The 22,267-nt window shown below is 41.6% G+C and overlaps 1 protein-coding gene and 1 pseudogene across 1 annotated transcript; one reads left to right on the top strand and one right to left on the bottom strand.

Moving 5' to 3' along the window:
- Positions 1-172: 172 nt before the first annotated feature.
- On the bottom strand, positions 173-11,934 carry LOC146457814 (uncharacterized; annotated as a pseudogene).
- Positions 11,935-15,253: 3,319 nt separating this feature from the next.
- Positions 15,254-16,308, top strand: LOC146457813 (uncharacterized). Its single transcript, XM_085091538.1, has one exon. It carries the CDS (start codon positions 15,376-15,378, stop codon positions 16,027-16,029), a length of 654 nt encoding a protein of 217 aa, XP_084947664.1. The 5' UTR covers positions 15,254-15,375; the 3' UTR covers positions 16,030-16,308.
- Positions 16,309-22,267: the final 5,959 nt, after the last annotated feature.

Genomic DNA, 22,267 nt, shown 5'->3' with positions numbered 1-22,267 from the left:
CAGCTATCAAAATGTTTTAATTTAAAACATGTTGTTCTTGAATACGATTTAAGCTTAATGTTTACATGTATTTCAGAACTTTTAAAGATTGCATCTTGGACTAAATTGCAAGTTCACAAGTATACATACTTTGCAGAATAAATGTTTTCAATGTTTATTTTGTTTGCTTTAAATCGATTACTGGAAATACTCCTCTAGAGTTGGCGGCTCCAGGTCGAAAAACTCAGACGTCTGACCACAAAATAAACAAGTTATGGCATTTCGTAGCAAAGCACATACAATATACATTTTTCCTATGCTGCTTAGACCTATCTTTAGATTTTTCTTGTAATCTAAAAACTTAACCCATTACGCACCGTGCCGGCCAAAACCAGCCGTGATTTCAGGCTCATCCGCGCGCACTACACGATTGGAGCCTACCTCCCCTAGAAGGGAATTTTTTGTCCCCTATTGTTCTCATTGTCTTCGGAAAGGACTGACCATTCAGAATCCATTTACTGCGCATATATTTTTAGGTCTTAGGGGGGCCCAGACAAAAGAGCTTTTTGTCTTTAGAAAGCGGTGTCCGATTTCAACTATTGTTGCCTCGTGGGCCACGCGGCTTAATTTTTGGTCGCCGATTTTCGTGTTTTCCGAACGACAACACGCCTTTTCGTAATGGTAAATCGGAAGAAGAACTGCTAAGGAATACTCAACAGTTTCGACAGCGAAAATCCGAGAAATAACGGCGAAGAAATTGCGCTTTGAGTATGAATTGTTGTTTTATCCAGGCGATGAGCGAGCGGACAGCTCAAATCATTATTCAGGCCACGGACTTTCTGTGAAATTTTTAAAGTACTTCTGGGAATTCAACAGCCAAAAAATTACAGGTTTGATTGTGAATTTGTACTGAAATACTATGCAAACTCAATTTGCATTGTTAATTAATGCCCTGGGGATGAATATTTATGTATGTATAAAAGACGAACATGTGCTCTATTCAATGCACTTTGCTCTAGTCACGGTCAGTGATTGTTTGGCGTGTGTTCTTCTGCAAACCCGCCTTCTTCGTTGGCGTCCTTCGACTCTGTTCTTTGACTGTGTTCTTCCGCCTGTCCTTTTTTGCTGTACTCTATGCCTGACCAGGTTCCACATCGCCCGGAGATTCCTGTCCCGGGTTTGGTAGCGGCTGTTGACGTCCCTCCGCCGAACGCTGTTGAGGTAAACGGTAGTTTTTCTTCATTCGTGGCCATTTCTAGTGTCGTTATTTCACCAAGAGTAGTCGTCTAAGTTTCGGTTTCTTTCTTAGGAAGGTGCGGTTTCTTGCATTCCGTTACATATATTTTCTGCATGATTTTGTGCATATTAGACTTTCTATTGCTTGTGTGGCTAAAGACTGTTTTGCCTGTGAGGCTTAAGGGATTTAACTGCCTCTGTGGCTAAAGAGTTGCCCGTATGGTTAAAGAGATTTATTTGCCTGTGTGGCTAAAGACTGTTTTACCTGTGAGGCTTAAGAGAATTAATTGTCAGTGTGGCTAGATACTGGTTTGCCTGTGTGGCCAAAGAGATTTATTTGCTTGTGTGGTAAAAGACTGTTTTGCCTGTGAGGCTTAAGAGATTTAATTGCCTGTGTGGCTAGATACTGGTTTGCCTGTGTGGCCAAAGAGATTTAATTGCCTGTGTGGCTAAAGCTGGTTTGCCTGTGCGGCCGAAGACTGGTGTGCCTGTGTGGCTAAAGGGATTTATTTGCCTGTGTGGCTAACAAAGACTATGAGGCTTAAGTGTAAAGAGAGAAAGAGTTAGCCTTAAAGGTTTGTGATTTTATTTCCTTGTTCTAGGAGGGGCATAACTTCGATGAAGTTTTGCAGAGGTTAAGAAGGTTGGAGGAGTCCCAAAAGGCTTCTAGTCAGGGAGCATATGTCGCGATTTAAAGTCCCGTGGGATTTTCTTGAAGATAACAAGCCACCTATCTAAAAGTGTCAAGGGGAACCTCAGGAACATGGAAAATGTTGTCGGTATTTTTGCGACTTGCACCGGCAGCTGCTACAGTGGTTTTAAAATTGGCCCCGTATGGCTCAGCTTGGAAACGAGGCTGTGACTTAAATTACTCAGAACTATCGATAATTGCAACCAAATGTCATCAAACTTGCTTAGATTTATTATGGGTTGATATCTAACATGAAAATAGTCATAATGATAGTTAACAAGGTCACGTGACCATGTTGACTTGGAAGCGAGGTTCTTCCAAAAAAAACTGATTACATCCGGCATAATTATATGTACATTCTTTTAAACATTGTTATCACTTGTTCCCCAACGGCACCTACTTCGAATATTGACATGGTCATTTATATCATCATTCATGGCATGGAAACAAGGCTGTTAAATAAATACCTAAGGCTTTTTGCAAATATTCATTTCAGAAATTTCTATATTTGTCCTTTTTAACCGCAACGGTATAAAAAGATGACCGAAGCTTTGATTTTTATGAGTCATCATCAACATCCACTTCCTCCTGGTTGTCACTGGACTCGCTGCCCATCTACTCTTCCTCCTCAATGGCATAATTGCAGGGCTCGTCTTCATTGTCCATACAACTACAGAGATCAGTGCATGGGAGTCCGGCCTTGTGATATTGGCATCGGTTCGTTGAGCACCTCTCCCTTGAACAACCACACTTGACTAGATGGAGCACAGCATCTGTCGCTGGCTGTAATGGTGTCATTATTGGAAACCATTCATCTGTCAATGAAAGCATATACATGCCGTATACATTAAGTTCTTGTGAATTATTCTTGGTCATGGGTGGATAATTTCAGATAGACATATATTACATTGATATGTACCTGTTTCCAATTTCCATCCGTAATTTGATGGGGATGGCAGTTCTGGATTTGGCACGCTGTCGTTGTTCTATATCATACACTGGTCATGTGATGTGGGGCCAAGCTTGATCTTTCGATAACGCTCTCCTTTGCCAGTGACAAACGATGTGTCCTCACATAACTGCGAGTACCATCGAAGGGACAACACAAAGACGTCAGTGTCGGGTGGGACCACATCTCAATACAGGTGGCTCCGGAGGAAGTCGCGTCGACAGCGTGCAACAACAGCTTGGTGTCTGCCCCTTCGTGACTACTGGCTCGAGGTGGGCCATTTATCTGTGAGTGGCCTGACAGTGAGTGCCCCATGCCACTACCACATTCTTTCCGCTCTCCTGACTTTCCTCCAAGACTTTCGTGGCTAGATACTGAGTCAGTTCCGACTTTGTCTTTACATGGGATAGAAGTCTCTTCATGGGAGTTTTCGCGATGAGGGTTGCATCAGTGATCATGTAGTAGATTGGCGCTTGTTTGCCCTGTCTTGACACTCTTGTCGCCACCTTCAACGAGAGTGGCACATCTTATCTAAAATTTACAGTACATATCGTTATCTCTCCTAATTTACTTAAAACGCATTTTTTCTAATGTACCGTCGCCATTAGAGTGATAGATAATGAATGATGATAAAACTTACCTGTCAAATATCAGTCGCACTTCGTCACTTTCATCAATCGTACTTAGCAAAGATCTGTGTTGAAAAGTGTTCCGCCCGTTGCAAACAATTCTTGACCCGAGACGGTTTATCCAGCGTTTGCACCTCTGCTATTCCGTCGACAATAGATACTTTCATCCGAGTAGCCATTCTTTCTGGAGGAGGGAACGCATGCTCTTCCATGTTAGAACCCGTGCGTGTGCCATCTAACTTCTCTAAAATAGCCATTTAGTCGCTCTTGCACGAACTTACAGTGAAGCACCGAGCCATCTGGGGCAAACATCGACTTTGGTACCACGTTAAACTCAAATTCACCAACAGCTTCCTTGATGTCAATCTCTGGGCGAGATTTTGCTAACAAGGACATGCGCACGAACAAGGAGCGATCTTCCTTTAGCTCTATGACTTGATTGTTGGCTTTCACTTTGATTACCTTCATATCACTCTTCCACGTGTTGAGTTTTCGCTTCTTCATGGGATACCAGATCTGCGCCTGTCGTAACCCTTTCTTCTATGAAGCGGCTCAGCAGCTGGGTCCCTACAGCGCTTTGTTGACAGAGGACTTCTTGCACCTTGTCGGGCATGATGGACAGCAAGTCCTATAGCCAGTTGTTGAGGCATCTCAGCTGTCATCCTGGTAGTTTCTGACTTCTTGTGCTTCACCTGAGGATCTGATAGACACATGGCCACGGTACTTTGAGTAAGGCTCGTTGCACGCTTGTGTACCTCACTGGACTTTTTCTCTCACGAAAGCAAGTCAAATAGGCCTGTATTACCCACCAAAAAAAGCTGAAGAGTTCCATAGATACATTTTTGTCAGTGATGTTATCAAGGGTGCTAGGAAATACCCACTTCTTACCCATTTGGATAGAATTTCTAATCATTGCAGCGGCATGAAATACCGTCTTCATCTCGTCATGTTTTATATCATCCTGATCTTCATTTTTTTGGATTGCTCTATCTCTTCCTTTCTTCGCACTCACCCTTTCCGATTCGTTAACTCACTTTGGCCTGTGAAACTCGATGTCGGCAATTTCATTTTGGAGTAGTTGCTTCAATGCCTTATGATTCGTGGTTTCATTGGCGACGTTGTTTGCGTTAAGAATTTCTTTGTATGCAACTTGTAATTGAGAAATCGGTACAATCTTCCCATCACTTAAAGTAATCTCAGTTAAGGTTAAGAATTGTATCTTGGCTGCTATCTCACTGGCCATGCTAACAGGGACCCCAGAAGCGGGAGCAGGCTTACGGAAAATATTGGTCGCGCTGTTCAACCAACAGTTTTTGTGGTACTTGATGTTGATTGAATGCACATCATTGGAGGCAATGGCGGCATTTAGCTTAGCGGCAAGCTTCTCGCTACCTTACAAAGTGATGGTTTTACGCAGTGATTCTCCCCCAGATAGTGTCTTAACATTAAATAGCATCTCCCTATAACCTACTTGACCATCACAAAAAAGCAAGCAGCTTTGTTTAAAGGTGAAGTTTGCGACCGAGTCAGCTGAGAAGGCTCTGGAGTAATAGCCTCCGAGTACTGTTTACTGCCATAACTAACTCATTCTTTGACAAAATCTAAAACTTTTCCGTATGAATTGATTGAAGGGTAGCAAACAAAACTTTCCCTCTCTCTTTTCTGGCAAATAATGCACAAATCAAATTCTAGATTAGTCTTTTCGGTGTCTAGAGAAGCAGAAACAACCACCAATTATATTAATTTCGATAATTATATCTGAATTCAAAGCAGGTATCAAAACAGGCATCATTGGAAAACAGTGACAGTAATTTTTGAAAGAATGTACATATTATGCCAGATATAAACATTTTTCTGTTCGAGCCTCGCTTCTACGTCAAAAAGGTCACGTGACTATATGTATTACTTTAATGTTTATCAACATGTCAGATGCCATCCCTTAACCAATCTGAGCAAGTTTGGTGACAATTAGTTCAAATAAGCGATAATTATAGGCAATCTAATGTTAGAGCCTCGCTTCCATGTCAACATGGTCACGTGATCTTGTTTACTATTACTATGACTATTGTCATGTTAGATATCATCCCATAATAAATCTAAGCAAGTTTGATGACATTTGGTTGCAATTATCGATAGTTATGAGCAATTTAAGTCCCAGCCTCGTTTCCATGCTGAGCCATACGGGGCCTATTTTAAAACCACCGTAGCAGCTGTCGGTGCAAGTCCTAAAATTGCCAACAACATTTTCTGTGTTCCTAAGGGTCCTCTTGACACTTCTAGATAGGTGGCTTGTTATCTTCAAGAAAATATCACGGGATTACAGATGCTCCCTGACTATTCTGTGGATTCCACATTAACAGACATCAGGCTACTTCTTAAGGCTCCGTCTTTCAGCAAGGATCAGGCGTTAGATCTTCTACTTAATCTTAAGATGGTTGCTAAGGAAACGAATCACCCTAGGGCAGGGTTTTTTGATGCGGCGTTCCGTTCCCTGAAGGAGAAATCGGCGACCCCAGACATCCAGTGCATGAAATACCTGGAAGTCATTCTGGGTGACAACGATCAAGAAAAGGTGTTGGACATGATGTCCAAAGTGGATAAGTCCATGAGGTTGTCTACCCTTGGGTTCAATCGTGTTCCTGGGAGAGGGCGTAGCCATTCCTTCCGTTCTGTGCAGTGTTACCATTGCCGGCGTTTTGGCCACTATCAGAGTTACTGCCCGGATCGCCGACAGGCCTTTGGGGAAGCTGCAGGACCTCCCGCTAGCAGAGGGAAATGCGTTCAGGACAGTTTAAAAAATAAATACATGACGTCGTGGCTATTGTCTGACTTGGTGCATATTTTCTTTTGCATTTATTAAAGTATGCTTTTTGTAGCATCTATATCAGTGTTTTCATTTGTGTCCGTCAGGGTTTCCCCTCTAGTTTTCTGTTTTTCTTTTTCGACTTTCCTAGATTGGGGCGAGTGACTCCTGTTGGCTTACCGCAATATCTCGGTGGCCAGTTGACGTACTGTTTTCAGGCGTGTGAAGTCACTCCTTCCTGATCGGCAACCCCATTTGCATGTCATTTTCCATTCGTTGATTTGGGGTTGTTCTCTTTTGTCTCTTCCTGTAGAGTCCTCCTTTCAAGAAGCTAAGAATACAAGAGCCTGTTAGTAAAAATGAATTTTCTCAGGATTTATGGGGTTCCTGATCGGGGGAGGCATCTTGTGTCTACAATTGGAAAGATGTTTTAGTCTCTGAAACTGTTCCAGATCTGAGAAGAATTAGACTAAGAGATCCAGACAAGTTCGTTGCTGGAGGTACCCACAGGCATCCTGAAGCTTGGGAGTCGATTCTTGAAGGTCATCCGCTTGCTGCATCAATCAGTGATTGGATCCGGAATAAAGTGTACATTAGGCATTTTAGTCAACCTTTTAAGGGTGCCTATAAGGGGTTTAATTATTGCTCAGATTTTCCGCCGCAAAAGCGATTTCCAAATCATGGGCCATGTAAAAGATTTACAGAATTTGTGTCGCAGGAAATTTTGAAGCGCACTATTACCGGAGCAGTTAGGGTGTGGGGGAAACTCGGGGTTGATAGTCCACCTCATTTGGTTTACCATTAACAGTAGAACCTACGAAACCAAGACTCTGCCTAGATGCTAGGTTTTTGAACTTGCGGATGAGGGATATGCCTTTTTCCCTGGATAAATTAGTCGATGTTCCAAGGTATGTCTATAGGGGGTCCTACATGACGAAATGCGACAACAAGTCAGGTTATGATCATGTGTTACTCTCCGCATGCTCTCAGACATATGTTGGTTTTGAATGGAAGGGTTATTGGTTTGTTTGTGTTACTCTTCCATTTGGATGGAAAAGTTTCCCCTACATCTACCATACCATAGGTTTGGCGGCGTCCGGTTTCTTAGGAGCTCAAGGTGTTCCCTGTTCACGGTATATAGACGATCGTCTTAATGGTGAACTCCTCACCTCATCAGGGCCATGGTCAGTCCTCCCGGCATGTCGACAGGAGCAATTTAGACATGATGCAGCGACTTGCGCAATATTTTGTGTCTTATCAGTCCTCGTTTATTTAGGTTACACAATTGGTATTAGTAAATCGGTTTTCATCCCTCACTGGAGTACTTGGGTCTTGTAGTGGACTCTGCAAAGCAATCTTTCCTAGTGCCAGAATGGAAGATTGTTTCCTGGGCATCCTTGAGAGAGCACATTTTGGCGTGTAAGAAATTTGTGGAGGTAAAAACGCTGCAGCGTTTTCAAGGAAAATGTGTGTCATTCTCATTGGCCCTCCCTATGACCAAGTTGTTTATAAGAGAAATGAGCAATAAGAGCGATTGCATCTGCGTCAGCGAACGGTCTTGTTTCGATCTCATCGGCCGTGCGAGACGAATTGACGCATTGGCGTTTTTTAGACTCTTGGCAGAAGTTTCTACCATGGCGGAAGAGAAGCACTTAGGACTGACTTTTGTCTACGGACGCTTCGGGATATGGCTGGGGTTGTGTTGTTCATCTGCCCTCCAGTGACCAAAACTATAAGTGACTACTGGGATGAGCAACACAGGGATCTCAACAGCTCTACCAAAGAAATGTTCGCTTTGGTAAATGCCATAAAGCTCTTCCCGCTAGTTTGAGGGATTGTCGAGTTGATGTTTATGTTGACAGTACTGTTCTTATTGGCGTTTGGGAGGGCCAAGGGAATAAGAAGTCCCCTCAATTGACAAAGGCTTCTTAGGACCTGTAGTACGTGCTATCTGATCGCAATTTTCAGCTTAGCCTGTTTCATGTCAAGTCTAGTGACAACCAGGCAGATGGTCATTCACGTCGCTGGTCAAAGTCAGATTCAAAATTGTCGGCTAGGGCATGGGCCTTGGTGGAACAATCATTTGGGGGCACATGTGGGCACTCATTTGACCTTATGGCTTTGGATTCCAATGCGGTAATTGGATTGGATGGAAGCCCTTTGCCACACTTTACACCTTTTTCAAGTCCATGTTCGTGAGGCGTCAATTTCTAAAGTTTGCCTTGGTACGAAGGGTAGTTTCGGAGTCTTCTGGCAACGTCCAAGTCTGGCTATAAACCAGCACCTTGTTCATTTAACCTTTGGGCTTGTAGAGTATCGTTTTGATTCTTTGAGTGATTTACAGCCGCTTCCTAGAGTTCCAAAGCTCTTACTCCGTCGGTGGCTTGTCCTAGATGCTCTCATGCCAATGATGAGCAGTTTCGGTTTTGTCAACAATGTGGCTATACCAGGGGTGGTGCTTATGTTTCCGAGATCGTACCGCAAGCCAAGAAAGTCAAGATTGATGAGGAAAACATTGCTCAGCGTTTGGATCAGTTATCACAACAGCGGGGATCCTCGTGTTATGTCAAACAAAAGAGTGCTCTAGAACAGGAATTTTCTGTATTCTTGCATAATCTTGCAACTCCAAAATTCCTGGCTTCAGCTCTCCCAGCAGATGTGATAGCTTTTCTAGTTTGGAAAGATCGTGGGGGGAAAACACAGGTTCACCTTTTGGAGTGCCCAAACTACTCACATCAGAGAGTTGGCCAGGGTGTTTGTCAATGTCCTAAGAGACTGGCCTTTGGGACTGTGGACTCCCTCATAGGGAAGTTGCGGGCAATTTTTGTGGAACATGGAAGGGGTTTCGAATGGCAGTCGGTGTTGAATATTGGTAATCCTGCTTCTGACTGGTCGGTGAAAAGGTATTTAGCGGATGTTCGTGAGGAGCAGTTAAAGGCAAGAGTTGTTCCGTGCCAGGCTGAGCCTTTCCTTCTTGAAGATTTGATGAAGATCTCTAGCCACATCCATTTCCAGCTTATGCATTCTGCGAATTTAACTCCCTCTCAGATTTATATCCTGGCACGGGACCAGGCCATGTTTAAGGTCTTATTTTTTGCGGGAGATCGCGCAGCCGATTTGTTGGGTTTAAAAATGGTGGATATCTTACGTTTCCCGGATAATTCTGGTTTGTTGTTGAACCATCCTTGGACAAAATCATTAAGGTCGGGGGATGTTCATGTTTTTGCTTTAAAGAGGGGTACCAATACATGTGTATGTCCTGTTAGAGGAATTAAGTTGTATTTTAGCATTTCTAGGTCTATGGGGTTGAAGTTAAATTTCGGTTTTTTGTTCCGATCTGTACCTAAATCAGGGAATATTTCACCCCAGGGGTTGGACTCAACTCCAGCCCAAGCTAGATTAAATGCATATACCACCCCTTTGTCTCATAGTTTATCTAGTGCGCATTTTACACTTCATGGTTTTCGTAGTGGTGCCGCAATTTCTTTAGCGCTCGCAGGTCTGAGTTTGCATGAAATCATGGATCATGTGGGTTGGAAGAATAGTAAAACGGCATTGCATTATATCAAGTTAAAACAGGTAGTTACCCCGGCAGGTGCGGCTGCAACATTGGCGGACCTAGATATTGAAACTGCCCAGACATACAAAAGGCTTAATAACTTAAAAGATTTTTTGAAGCTTTTCAAGATTAAGTATGAGGATAATGGTTTTTTGGACTCTGATTCTAAAGTTTGATATGGTATCGGTTATAGAACTCCTGTTTCTATTAGAGTCTAGGATATGCGGATAGTCGCTTGATATTTCTTTTACTTTGTATACGTCAAGCCAAAGCGTTTTTTCTTTTGTTATATAGGATATAAGGATTGGGAAGAGAGTGTTAAATAAAGGTTGTGCTGAGCTGGATACTCTGTATTGTTTTATGATGAGCGGTGGCGCTGGGCTTGCAGAAGGCCAGAGCGATTCCGCATACCTCATTTACATGTAATAAAGAACAATACCCAGGGCAGAATATTACACTATGCAAACTCAATTTGCATTGTTAATTAATGCCCTGGGGATGAATATTAATGTATGTATAAAAGACAAACATGTGCTCTATTCAATGCACTTTGCTCTAGTTACGGTCAGTGATTGTTTGGCATCCCGCCCATCCTTCCCGAGAGGAAGGCGGGCTTGAGACCCATGCTATTTTTTTTTTCGCCTTGGTTTGGGCTTGCCCCAGGCCAGAGCGATTCCGCATACCTCATTTACATGTGATAAATAACAATACCCAGGGCAGAATATTACACTATTCTAATTGACCGATTCTTTGCACTCTAAACAGACAGTTTTTGCGAAATATTTCAAAAATGGGCCCCGCACGGGTCGATAAACTCGCTTCGAATTGGACTTGTTGTTCCTTCAAATCGCTTGCACGTTGCTCGTCTCGCATTTATAATTATACATGCTTCTTTCTAAGGCGTAACCAAAGACTTTTCTGAATAAATTTTTTCATTTAGGAAAGCTTTCTGTGTGTTTTTATTTCTATTTTCATTGAGAGAACCTGACAACTGTGTAATCTTGCCTAAACAAACACATGCTCTCGAGATGGATCAGATTTCACCCATGTGACGCGCAGATCAAATTTCATCGAAATTTCGGAAATTTTTACCTTCAAGTTTGTTTTTTGGAAAATATTTAATTGGAAACTAGTGTATTTTATTCCATTATTAGTAATTTTAACTATCTTAGATTAGAGGGGTGTATTTTTTTTTTTGCCCTGTAAGTTATGTATTTTTACTGCACATGGGGTAGGAAATGACCACTTTGCCAATTTTGTTGAATTTTGGAAAGCCTCTGGAAACGGCTGGTGCATAATAGGTGAAAGGAATTAATTATGTCCCGAAAAGCCATTCCATGGACACTCGCACTTCACTCATTGCTTTATTATAATCTTCCATTGGTTGGGTTAGACGTCCCCATATGAAAAACATTCTAATTAATCTTATTAATATTCAGTGAAAATATTTAATTTCTTACCTACTGGCGCAAAGATGTTTCCTATAAGTCCATTCGGTAAGGCAATGGACTGAAATTTTAGTCCATGAACCCGTTTGTGTCCATTATAGACAATCCTCTGTCCATTCCCAGATCTAGAGATTGGTCAGACCGTGCCATCTATGAAACCGAAGCAGTTATTTAGAGGGGATCCTTTCCTTAAGCAGCATACTGTTGAAGAGCAACTGAGCTAACTACATCTGGTTGTCATAAATAAATCCAAGACTTCATTTGTAACCAAACTCAAAACAGAAACTGTTCTTGGAAAACATTGAATCATATCGCTGAATCTGCAGGGATAACTTGTTCGTCTCAGCAGCACACACAGTCCCTCCAAACCATCACAAATGCTTCTCTGTTTTCAATGGAACACTGCGGGAATATGTAAGGCACCTGCAAGGTGAGGAAGGTCTGCCTTTTCAATTTGAAATTCAGCTTTGCAGTCAGCTGAATTCATGCTTTCTAGATCAAAAACATCGTACGATTGATAGCCGAAATCTGGATTTTTTGAACGATAACAGTCATATAATAGAACAAATTCTTCGTCCAAAATGTTGTTGTCTGCATAGCTAAGCAAATGTATCTATCAACAAGTCTTAAATTTGTTCATTTTCAAAGAACTCGACAAGTTGCTGTCGGAAAATGAAGGGTGCTAAAGGTTTATATTTTGGCGTGGACAACGCCGTCCTCACCCCAGTCTCCTTTGTCCACTGAGGTCGCCGTCGCTATGAAAACTCTCAGTGCTAAAGGTCCCTAATGTGACATTAATGGTTGCCTCGCATCTGGCTTGCTTTGCCTTTTTCGACTGCTTAAATTGGCCCCTCTGCTCTTCTGACTTTCTTTCAAGAAACTGTTTTACTGCAGCAGCTGCCGGCTCCGAAAGTGAAGCTCGCTTGCGGCTCGTCTGGCTCATGAGTGAGGCACTGCTAACAATGTTATCCATAGAGGATAAAGATGTCTCCGCCTCAACTTTTGCCTTGCAATTTGGGCAAAAAGCAAATGACGATTCCAAACCTCTCCCACAATTCCGGCAAAACACGCTCAATTGATCAAAGATGGCTTCTATTTGCGATGAAACTGATTGAAAACGTGGCAAATAACGCGACCAGGCCTCAATGTTAGTGTAGTCCCTGGGTCTTTGGGTCATTTTTAGCCCATTGGGTGCCAGGAATAATTTTGTGTACTGGGAAACTTATTTGTGCACTGAAACATATTTGTGTACTAAAAAAATACATTTGTGTACTGAAAAATATATTTGTGGACTGAGAAACATGCTTGTGTATTAGAAAATGAAATTGTGAGCTGAATAAGTTAAATGAATATATTAAGATCATCATATTTGTGCATTGCATATATAGGCCACTCATGGAAAAAATTCCCAAATTTCCAAGTTTGATCAAACCTGGATATCAGTTGGATTTCACAATATTGGATCCAAGTTAACCAAATACCCAAGTTTGGTTTAAAGTTGGATAAATCATGGATTTTTCAAGCACGAATAAATAAACTAGTAAATCTAAGTACTATTTAAAAAAGCGTAATTACATTTGTTTATCATAAAACACGAAGTAGAACAAGTTTGGAATCCACAGAAGTAATTTTGTTAACCAAACCTGTGTTCTGAACATCCAGATTAGCTTGCAATGTGAACTTGGATTACTTTCCACCCAAATTTGGATTTTCTTCATGAAAACGTTGTCAGCTGTTCATTAACTAACACATGTTTGGAATTCACAGAAGTAATTTTGTTAACCAAACCTGTGTTCTGAACATCCAGTTTAGCTTGCAATGCAATTTTGATTACTTTCCACCCAAATTTGGATTTTCTTCATGAAAACGTTGTGAGCTGTTTTTTAACTAAAACAAGTTTGGAATTCACAGAAGTTATTTTGTAAACCAAACCTGTGTTCTGAACATCCAGTAGCTTGCAATGCGAACTTGGATTACTTTTCACCCAAATTTGGATTGTTTTCATGCAAACATTGCCACCTTGTAACAACCAGCACTGGAAAGAGGTGCGGTATTGGGGAATATCAAAGTATCAATAGGTCGTATCACTTTTGATATATCAAAATTGTTCTCATACATGTTTCTAAATATTTGTTGATAATATCATGAGATTTTTTTGATAGTGATGGAAGCCAATGATATTTTGATATTCTACAGAGGTACTTCAATATCAAAATCTCAAGTCTTTGCCGCTAGGGTCAAGTGAGATGTGGTGAGGTTTGATACTTTGATATATCATGATATTATCAAGATGTCATGATACAGGGTTCGCACAGTCTTGAAAAGTCCTTGTATTTTAGTGGGAGTCCTTGAAAAGTCCTTGAACTCCATATATCCTTGAAAAGTCCTTGAATTTCTTTACAGGTCCTTGAAAAGTCCTTGAATTTTCTCAACGTTCAAATGTGGTGGAGTCGAAAGCAAATTTGGTTTGCATTATTGTTGTTTTTCTGATCTAAAAAAAATTCCAAACACTGTGAAATAAGCTAACTAAGGACAACAATGAAGCGAGTCAAGTGCGAGTCCAAATGCGAGCCAAAACCAAATTGATTAGCGGTTGTGTATGTAACATTTCATGCTCCCGCGCATGCCACGTGTATTTTCGAGTTGTTTTTATCGTGTATGCTTCGGGGGGCAATTCTGGAATAAATTATGCCAGGCAAGTGTTGTTTTAACACTCGTTGGTTATCAAAGACAGAATATAAATGGGTCAGGCAAGTTAAAGGCGATTTACATAAGACATTTTGTGTTGTGTGCAACAAAACTATCGACTTAAAAAGAATGGGTGAGAGTGCATTACGCTCACACATGGCGGGAAGTAAACATCAGACGAACATCAGGGATGGAAGCACGACCGGGGAAGCTACAATGAAACAATATTTGAAAGGGAAAGGATCTGTTGGTCAAATCAGCACTTCCCTGGCAACTCAAAATAGCAAAAATGTGGATACTGGGAACACTGACGAAGATACCATGATGAGCGTTCCACAGCCACCCACCGTGAATACCAATGACGCAGCATCATCTGGGAAGTCAGTTTCTCAGTTTTTCAGCAGGAATGATGTTCTAAAAGCTGAGGTATCGTGGACATTAAAAACAATTTCGAGTCATTGTTCGTATAATTCCAATGAAAACATTGAGAAGATCTTTCGTGTCATGTTTCCTGACAGCCAAATAGCCGCCAAATTTACTTGCGGTTCAAGGAAAACATCCTATATCTGTGTTTTTGGTCTAGCCGAACACTTCAGAGAAATGTTAATGAAAGCTGTAAAAGGATATTTTACAATTCCTTTTGATGAGAGCTTAAACAAGAAAAGTCATTCAAAACAAATGGACATTCATGTTCGTTTCTGGGAGGGTAACAAGGTCATTACACGTTACTTTGGCTCACAGTTTTTGGGCCATGCTACTGCTAATGATATGGTTAAGCATTTTGAGGAGAGTGTGGTGAGCAGTGGACTTCCTATTTGTAACTTGGCACAAATCAGTATGGATGGTCCTAGCGTGAATTGGAAGTTTTTTACAGACATGAGGAAGAAACTAACAGATGATTATGAATTCATGTTGATAAACATTGGATCGTTTGGGCTTCATACTGTCCACAACAGCTTCAAAACAGGAGCAACTGCAACAGAGCGGAAAGTGGAAGCATTGCTGTCAAGCCTCTATTACCTTTTCAAAGATTCACCAGCAAGACGGGAAGATTTCCTCAAGGCTTCCGGTAGCACCAGGTTGCCCCTCAAGTTTGTGAACCACAGGTGGCTGGAGAATGAGCCTGAATGAGCCTGTTTGTGAAAGAGCTCTAGAAATCTGGGAGGACATACTCAAGTATGTGAAAGCCGCTCAATCCAAGCAAATCACAACACCAGGAAACAAGTCATATGAAACAATTGTTGAGGCTATCAAAGACAAATTGATCACAGTAAAGTTGCAGTTTTTCAAATGTATAGCAGGGCAGCTTCAACCATTTTTGGCTTCTTTTCAACCTGACAAGCCTCTAGTACCCTTCCTTTCTAGTGAACTAAGTAACCTGATAAGATCTTTGATGCGAAGGTTTGTGAAGAAAGACATTTTGTCAGAAGCCTCAACTGCTGACAAGCTGGTCAAACTTGCCATCACCAATAAAAGCATCCATGTAAACTACAAAAAGGTTGACATTGGTTTCTTAACAGAAAAGGCACTAAAAGAATCTGCTGGAGCCAGTGAAAAGCAAGTTCTGGAATTCAGACTGCAGTGCAAGACCTTTCTGATTGAACTGTTGCAGAAGGTTTTGACCAAATGCCCTATCTCGTATTCTTTAGTGAGAAATCTGAGTGCTTTGAATCCTAGAGAGATGGCTACTGATGCAGACCACTGCATATCCAAGTTCAAAAAGGTAGTGTCCCAACTTGTGGCCGTCAGAAGGATCAAAGAAAGTGATTGTGATGCCCTAATTCAGGAGTACACCAGGTTTCTGGACAACATCCCAGCGTTTGGTTCTGAGAAGTTCTCTAACTTCAACCTCAGTACTGACAGATTTGATGAACTGTTCAGCACTTACATGAACACTGAGCCATACCAGAAGTTGTTTCAAGTCGTACAGCTCCTTTTAGTCCTTTCTCATGGTCAAGCTTCTGCACTTATGTCCAGGATCGACCTTGTTAGCAAGAATTTGCTAGCAAATTATTTTCGCAATTGTCGCAAAGAAAACGGCTATTAGAAAAGTATAGAAGAAATAGCAAAAATCGCAAAAGTAACAAGACATTTTCTTGCCATGAGAAAAGACTGAGTAACAAATATCGCAAAAATCACAAGAATAACAAATGTAACAAGATTCAAGACGTAGAAAAAGATGAAGGCAAGAAGGGCCCCGAAATGTCCGCAAATATCGCAAAAGTAACAAGGATTTTTCTTGCTAGCTAAAAACTTTCATTACAAATATCGCAAAAATCGCAAGAATAACAAATGTAACAAGATTCAAGACTTAGGATAACATGAAGGCAAGGAGGGCCCCGAAATGTCTGCAAATATCGCAAATACGCAAAAGTAACAAGGATTTTTCTTGCTAGCAAAAAGCATTCATTACAAATACCGCAAAAATCGCAACAATAACAAATGTAGAAAGATTCAAGACTTAGAAGAACACGAAGGCAAGAAGGGCCCCGAAATGTCCGCAAATCTCGCAAAAGTAACAAGTATTTTTCTTGCTAGCTAAAACCATTCATTACAAATATCGCAAAAATAGCAAGAATAACAAATGTAACAAGATTCAAGACTTAGAAGAAGTTGAAGGCAAGAAGGGCCCCGAAATGTCCGCAAATATCGCAAAAGTAACAAGGATTTTTCTTGCCAGCTAAAACCATTTAACAAAATTTTACACTAGTTGAGCAACAACCAACAAGTGAATATTATTAAGATGTGTATTCCCGTTCATTTATTTTAAATAATGAATATCAGTTACAAACGTGAAGCTACTTATAATTACTGTCAGTAGCAAAACAGTGTAGCATCAATCAGTGTATGCTTCGTTCTTAATTTCATCAACATACAGCTCAATGCATTGAAAGGAGTTTCGCTCACAGAACGGGGCAAATTTTAGCAACAAACGGAAACCTAAGCAGAACTTTTCATAGCCAGGAACAAAAACAACAGCATTCAGGGCTTTCGTGAATTTCGCAACCAACACTTTCCCACAAAAACGACACGACTCTTTCTCGGATATTAAAACGACTCCAAGCCCATACTTTCCGTCTTTTAGAGATGACTCATCCAGTTCCGCCCACAACGTTTCCTCGTTCTTGACACTATAAAATGACAGAAAAGTACCTGTCATGGGGTAGTCAACTGTTCACTAGTCATATCTGTCTCCAAGCGTTCTTCATTGCGATTTGTAGCAAACTCACACAAACGGTTAAAAGGAGACCTGGAACATTCTACTACACTACCTGAGTACTTGTAGTAGTTCCGCCTACTGAATTTCTTGGAGACGAAGAAGAACGGCAGATAACCAACTGGTTACGAAAAGACAAAGGGAACTTCCTTCGCCAAAAATACCGTTCTTCCGTCAATCACATCTCCGAAAAAGAGGCAAAAGAAATACAATAATGTATGACAATATTTCAACAACAGTCTGTCGCTGATGAGGAAGAAATTTTAAAAGAAATAGCGGAGATGGAGTACAAAGAAATCCTGCCGAATTTCGACTTAAATTTGGACCTAATGTTTGATAAGTAAGAATGTGTTGCAACACCCATGACAAGGACCCTGGACTATATGCAACATTTCTTTCATTTGGACACATAGTTTACCATTTGCAAATTTTTGTAAATAGATTTTTATGAGTTTTTTACCTGAATGTTTTCACCGATTTTACGTGGTGTAATGAGTGTCAAAACAACCGCGGTCGGCCCGTAAATATTCGTTATATTTCTTATTTGATGATTGTAGATACCTTAGGTGGAATGAATAATGGCCATTCCTGACTGCTGTTATGGTATGTGATGAATTAGTTATATAATAAAGATAGGTATTTATCAACGACAAATTATGGTGGCCTTTGGTTATTTTCGGACTTTAGAGTAATTCTTCCCAAACCGCTTGTTTCAATCACCTTTCATTGTTGCCACCTTTACAAAAATAATGAACTTATAACGGAATGTGACGTTTCACGTCTCCGTCAAGAGTGTGCAGAGAGCTGATGAAATAGTAGCGCAATACCCAGAAGTGTTTCAAAGAGAGTTAGGAACACTTCCAGGAACAGTTCATCTTGAGGTAGAACAGGGTGCTACTCCCGTCGTTGCACCGCCTCGCCGCGTCCCAACTTCACTCAAAAGCAAACTGAAGGAAGAGTTGGATCGACTACAGCAGCTGGAGGTCATAGCTCGAATCGACGAGCCCACTCCATGGGTAAGCAGCCTTGCTGTGGCTGTGAAGAAATCCGGAGCGCTGAGAATCTGCATCGACCCAAGGCCGTTGAACACCTCCTTGAAGAGAGAAAGGTATCAACTTCCTGTACTTGAGGACATACTTCCGGAACTCTCACAAGCAAGAGTATTCTCGACGGTTGACCTCAAGTCGGGATACTGGCACTGGGTCCTCGCCCCTGAATCCAGTGTACTCACTACCTTCGCCACACCCTATGGCAGGTACCGGTGGATTCGTTTGCCATTTGGTCTCTCCACCTCGTCTGAGATATTCCAGAAACACCTCATTCATGCGTTGGAAAACCTACCTAGTGTTCTATGCATTGCGGATGACATCCTTATCTATGGTACTGGAGGAACCGACGAAGAAGCAATCGCAAACCATGACAGGAGTTTACACGATCTTCTACACAGGTGCAAGGACCGCGGCATCGTCCTAAGCCGAGAAAAGATGAAGCTGACGATGAGCGAAGTCAACTTCATGGGTCATCTTTTGACGAGCAAGGGCCTGAAGCCTGATCCTGCTAAAGTGGAGGCCATCACGAAGATGCCTAAGCTACAAGACATTGAGGGCGTTCAACGCCTCAACGGATTCGTCAATTACCTAGCCAAGTTCCTTCCAAAGCTGTCAGAGGTCATGGAACCGATTCGTCGCCTGACTCGGAGGGATACCCCATGGCACTGGTCCTCGGAGCAGGACCAATCGTTCGCAAAGGTATAGCAGCTAGCAACAGAAGCGCCTGTTCTATGTTACTACGACCCTGCACAGGACCTCACCATACAGTGCGATGCAAGCCAGAGTGCCCTCGGGGCAGCAATACTTCAGAATGGCAAGCCCATGGAGTACCCAAGTCGCGCCCTGACTGATACAGAAACCCGCTACGCCCAAATAGAGAAGGAGATGCTAGCGATTGTCTTTTCTCTTGAGCATTTCAACCAGTACACGTTTGGTCGCCATGTACAAATCAAAAGTGACCACAAGCCACTGGAAGCGATTCTCCTGAAACCACTCGCTCGAGCACCTCGACGTCTCCAGTTAATGATGATGAGACTGCAGAAGTACGACTTCACCATGCACTATGAGCGTGGCAAGAACATGCACCTGGCTGACATGTTGTCACGAGCCTACCTGCCCTACAAAGGCACAGAAGTAGATGACGTAGAATCAGTCAACATGGTCCGTTATCTGCCCATCTCTGACCAGCATTTAGATGAAATAAGGGCAGAAACCCGGAAGGACCAATCACTAAGAGAGTTGTCAGAGACTATCCTCGTAGGATGGCCAGTAGTAATATAGGGACCACTGAGGCCGGAAAAATGCTGAGGAAATGCTGAGGAAGAGCTGAGGGAAAGCTGAGGCATCTCATTACAGTGCTGAGGCATCTCATTACAATGCTGAGGCATCTCATTACAAAGCTGAGGCATGCCTGGACTTGTCCCATTGTTTACCTTCACCCTGATTGGCTTTTACAAAAAAATCTATTCTTTTATCTCAATAAAAGACCAGAGACCGTTAAACAGCCTCATTCTTGTCACAAACTCGAGTAAAGATTATTTTATCGCTGCTATATTCTGCAAGGATGGTTCCAAACGTTCAAGTCGAATCGACGCCTAAACCTCTTCTGACAGTAGACGAAGTGGAACAAATCCAAAGGCAGAAGATAGCAAGTCTTGTTGGTCATGTGTTCCAGCTCACTTACGCTGCGTTGTTTGACGCACTTATCCAAGAAGAAAAACTAAATCGCTGTAACGGTTGCGCTATTCACCACCCAAGTCAAAGACAGCACTCCTGCCTGATGATTGATAGCGAAGATGCTTGGTTTTATTTCCGAGATGATGTGGTGGAAAACATTGATCTGAATCTCGTCCTAAAAACCGCCGAGAGTGTATGCAGTGCGCTTGGCTTTAAGCTGGGAAAGTCGTGGGAAACATACGTGACCGAGCTGCCAAAGTTCCCTTGGACCAGCATTTATCTTACTTCGTTGGAACTCGAAGGATTCAGTGAAATCGTTCAACCGAAACAGCTGCAAGATCGCATTCTGTATGCCATTTACTACGGTCCCAGTGAATTGAAATGGAAAGATTGCGGTGGTATGGAAATGGACAGCCAAGTTGAAGCACAATGCCCTGAAACCATTGTCAGAAAACAAGAAGAGCCACAACAAGTCGCTATTGCTCCAAAAGGCGAACCCGTTTCAAATACGCTCTCAGCGAATTCACGACCAAAACTGCAAAGACAAAACGGGGTTATCGAGCAGTGATGAGGAAAACAGATGCGTTTATTTGATTTGTGATACTCATGCTGACAGTTTTCTTGAAAAACAATTTGATTGTATATCAGTGTTAAGTTCATTTTCTGAGTCCTAATAAATCGTTGATGCGCCTAAACCTATCTATGTGTGGCTTTTTTTCCTCCTATCTATCTCGAGGAAATGAAAAAAAAAACTATTAAGTCTCAGCGTTTTACGCACCGTTAGTCAGTTAATTATGCGGGTTCACGAACCTAAAGTTGCATAAAAATGAGTTCAGATCTGCTGGAAAAACCCCAAGGGAGTATCTTGACGCATTAGTTTATAATCAATTTCATATAACTTAACAAGGATCAATGGAAACACGCGACTTATAATTGTTAGCAATAGAACCAGACAAGAGATACCGTTTTAAAAACTTTATTAAAAAACAATGACAAAAAGAGTCAAATACAGTGCGATTTGAAAGGAAAAGGAATGAAAATGAATCATTTGACTAACTATATCAAATCCGTTTTTTGTTTTTCGTTTTATTTCGAGGAATAATAAATATTCCTTCCGTGTCTACACAATTTTCCTATGGCCTCTAAGCCAAGAGTTCCACTTTCTTTGTTTCTTGCGGTTTGCCTTGTTCTTTGTAGTCGGTCTTTTAGTTTTTGCTTTAAAAGAGGCCTCATTTCTCCGTTGTCTTGACAGTTCGTACACCGTTTCTTGTGTCTGTACTGGATTGTGATAGTGATTTTTTCCGGAATTATCCGCTTCACTTTCGTAAACTACGACTTTAACTTTAGGTTGCAGTTTTGCCTCTTGTAAATACTGTCTTCGCTGTGTGTGCTCTAACTGATGAACATCCGCGAGATGGTTAGCTAATCTGACAAGGTACTTCGCCCCGCACGATGGAATCGGACAGTTTCTGCAAACTCTCTTGTAAACCATGTTGACAGTTTGGTGACTGAACACAAATGACATCTTTTTCGCAAATTGTCAGGTTATATAGAGTGTCAGAAGGGCCAAGCACAGTCCAGAAAGGCCATAACCAGGCCTGCAAGGCCAAAACCACACCAAAAGGGACAAAAGGAGACAAACGGGCCATTGGTAGTAATATGTTTTTTTTATTATTATTATTATTTTTCTCAGAAACACGCGTGGGTGTCGCGCGTCGCTAGTCACGCAACAGCTCTCAACTTTGGAATCATCATATTTATTTAACAGTGTCATCACAAATAACAGTGTCTAATTAAAAAGTTTTGATCATGCTTTAGTGATTCATATTTCAAATTTCAGATTTCGTATTTATTGTACAAGTTTACTATTATTGTTTTTATTTTCAAGTCATCAATCAACACACTTAAAGTTTGGTCGTTTACAGTTTTATTGAAATGCAACAATTCAAAGGTCCAGGAAATAATAAAAATTCCATAACATTCATAGTAGGTTTAGTCTTGATCTTGTGGAATGGGCTGCTCAGTTTTCGTATAATCGATTGAGTAAGAATTTTCGCTTATCGATAGCAAGTTCCGTCGACTCCAACCAATCAAATCCTTCTGTGTCTTTAAGCTCTTTTTGAGTTTCCATCACTTTTTTGAAGGTGGGATCTTTTTTCATTGCACGCATCCATTGTAGATTCTCTAAGAGCACTTTTCTCAGCTCTTTTCTGTAAACAGGAACGAGAGCGTTAACGGCTTTACTACGAGCCACATTTTCTGAATCGCCGTTTTCTTGGTATTGATTGATCAAAGCGTTAAGCTGGGTCTTGTGGCGGTTCTCGGCTTCATCAAGAATGCGT

This window comes from Pavona decussata, unplaced genomic scaffold (assembly GCF_977016875.1).
Source record: "Pavona decussata unplaced genomic scaffold, jaPavDecu1.1 SCAFFOLD_237, whole genome shotgun sequence".
NCBI lineage: Eukaryota > Metazoa > Cnidaria > Anthozoa > Scleractinia > Agariciidae > Pavona > Pavona decussata.
The sequence above is the reverse complement of the archived record's forward strand: the minus strand, read 5'-3'. Positions and strand labels throughout refer to the sequence as shown.

Coding starts and splice junctions, on each gene's coding strand:
- LOC146457813 (XM_085091538.1), top strand. CDS start 15,376: ATGCGAAGGTTTGTGAAGAAAGACATTTTGTCAGAAGCCTCAACTGCT.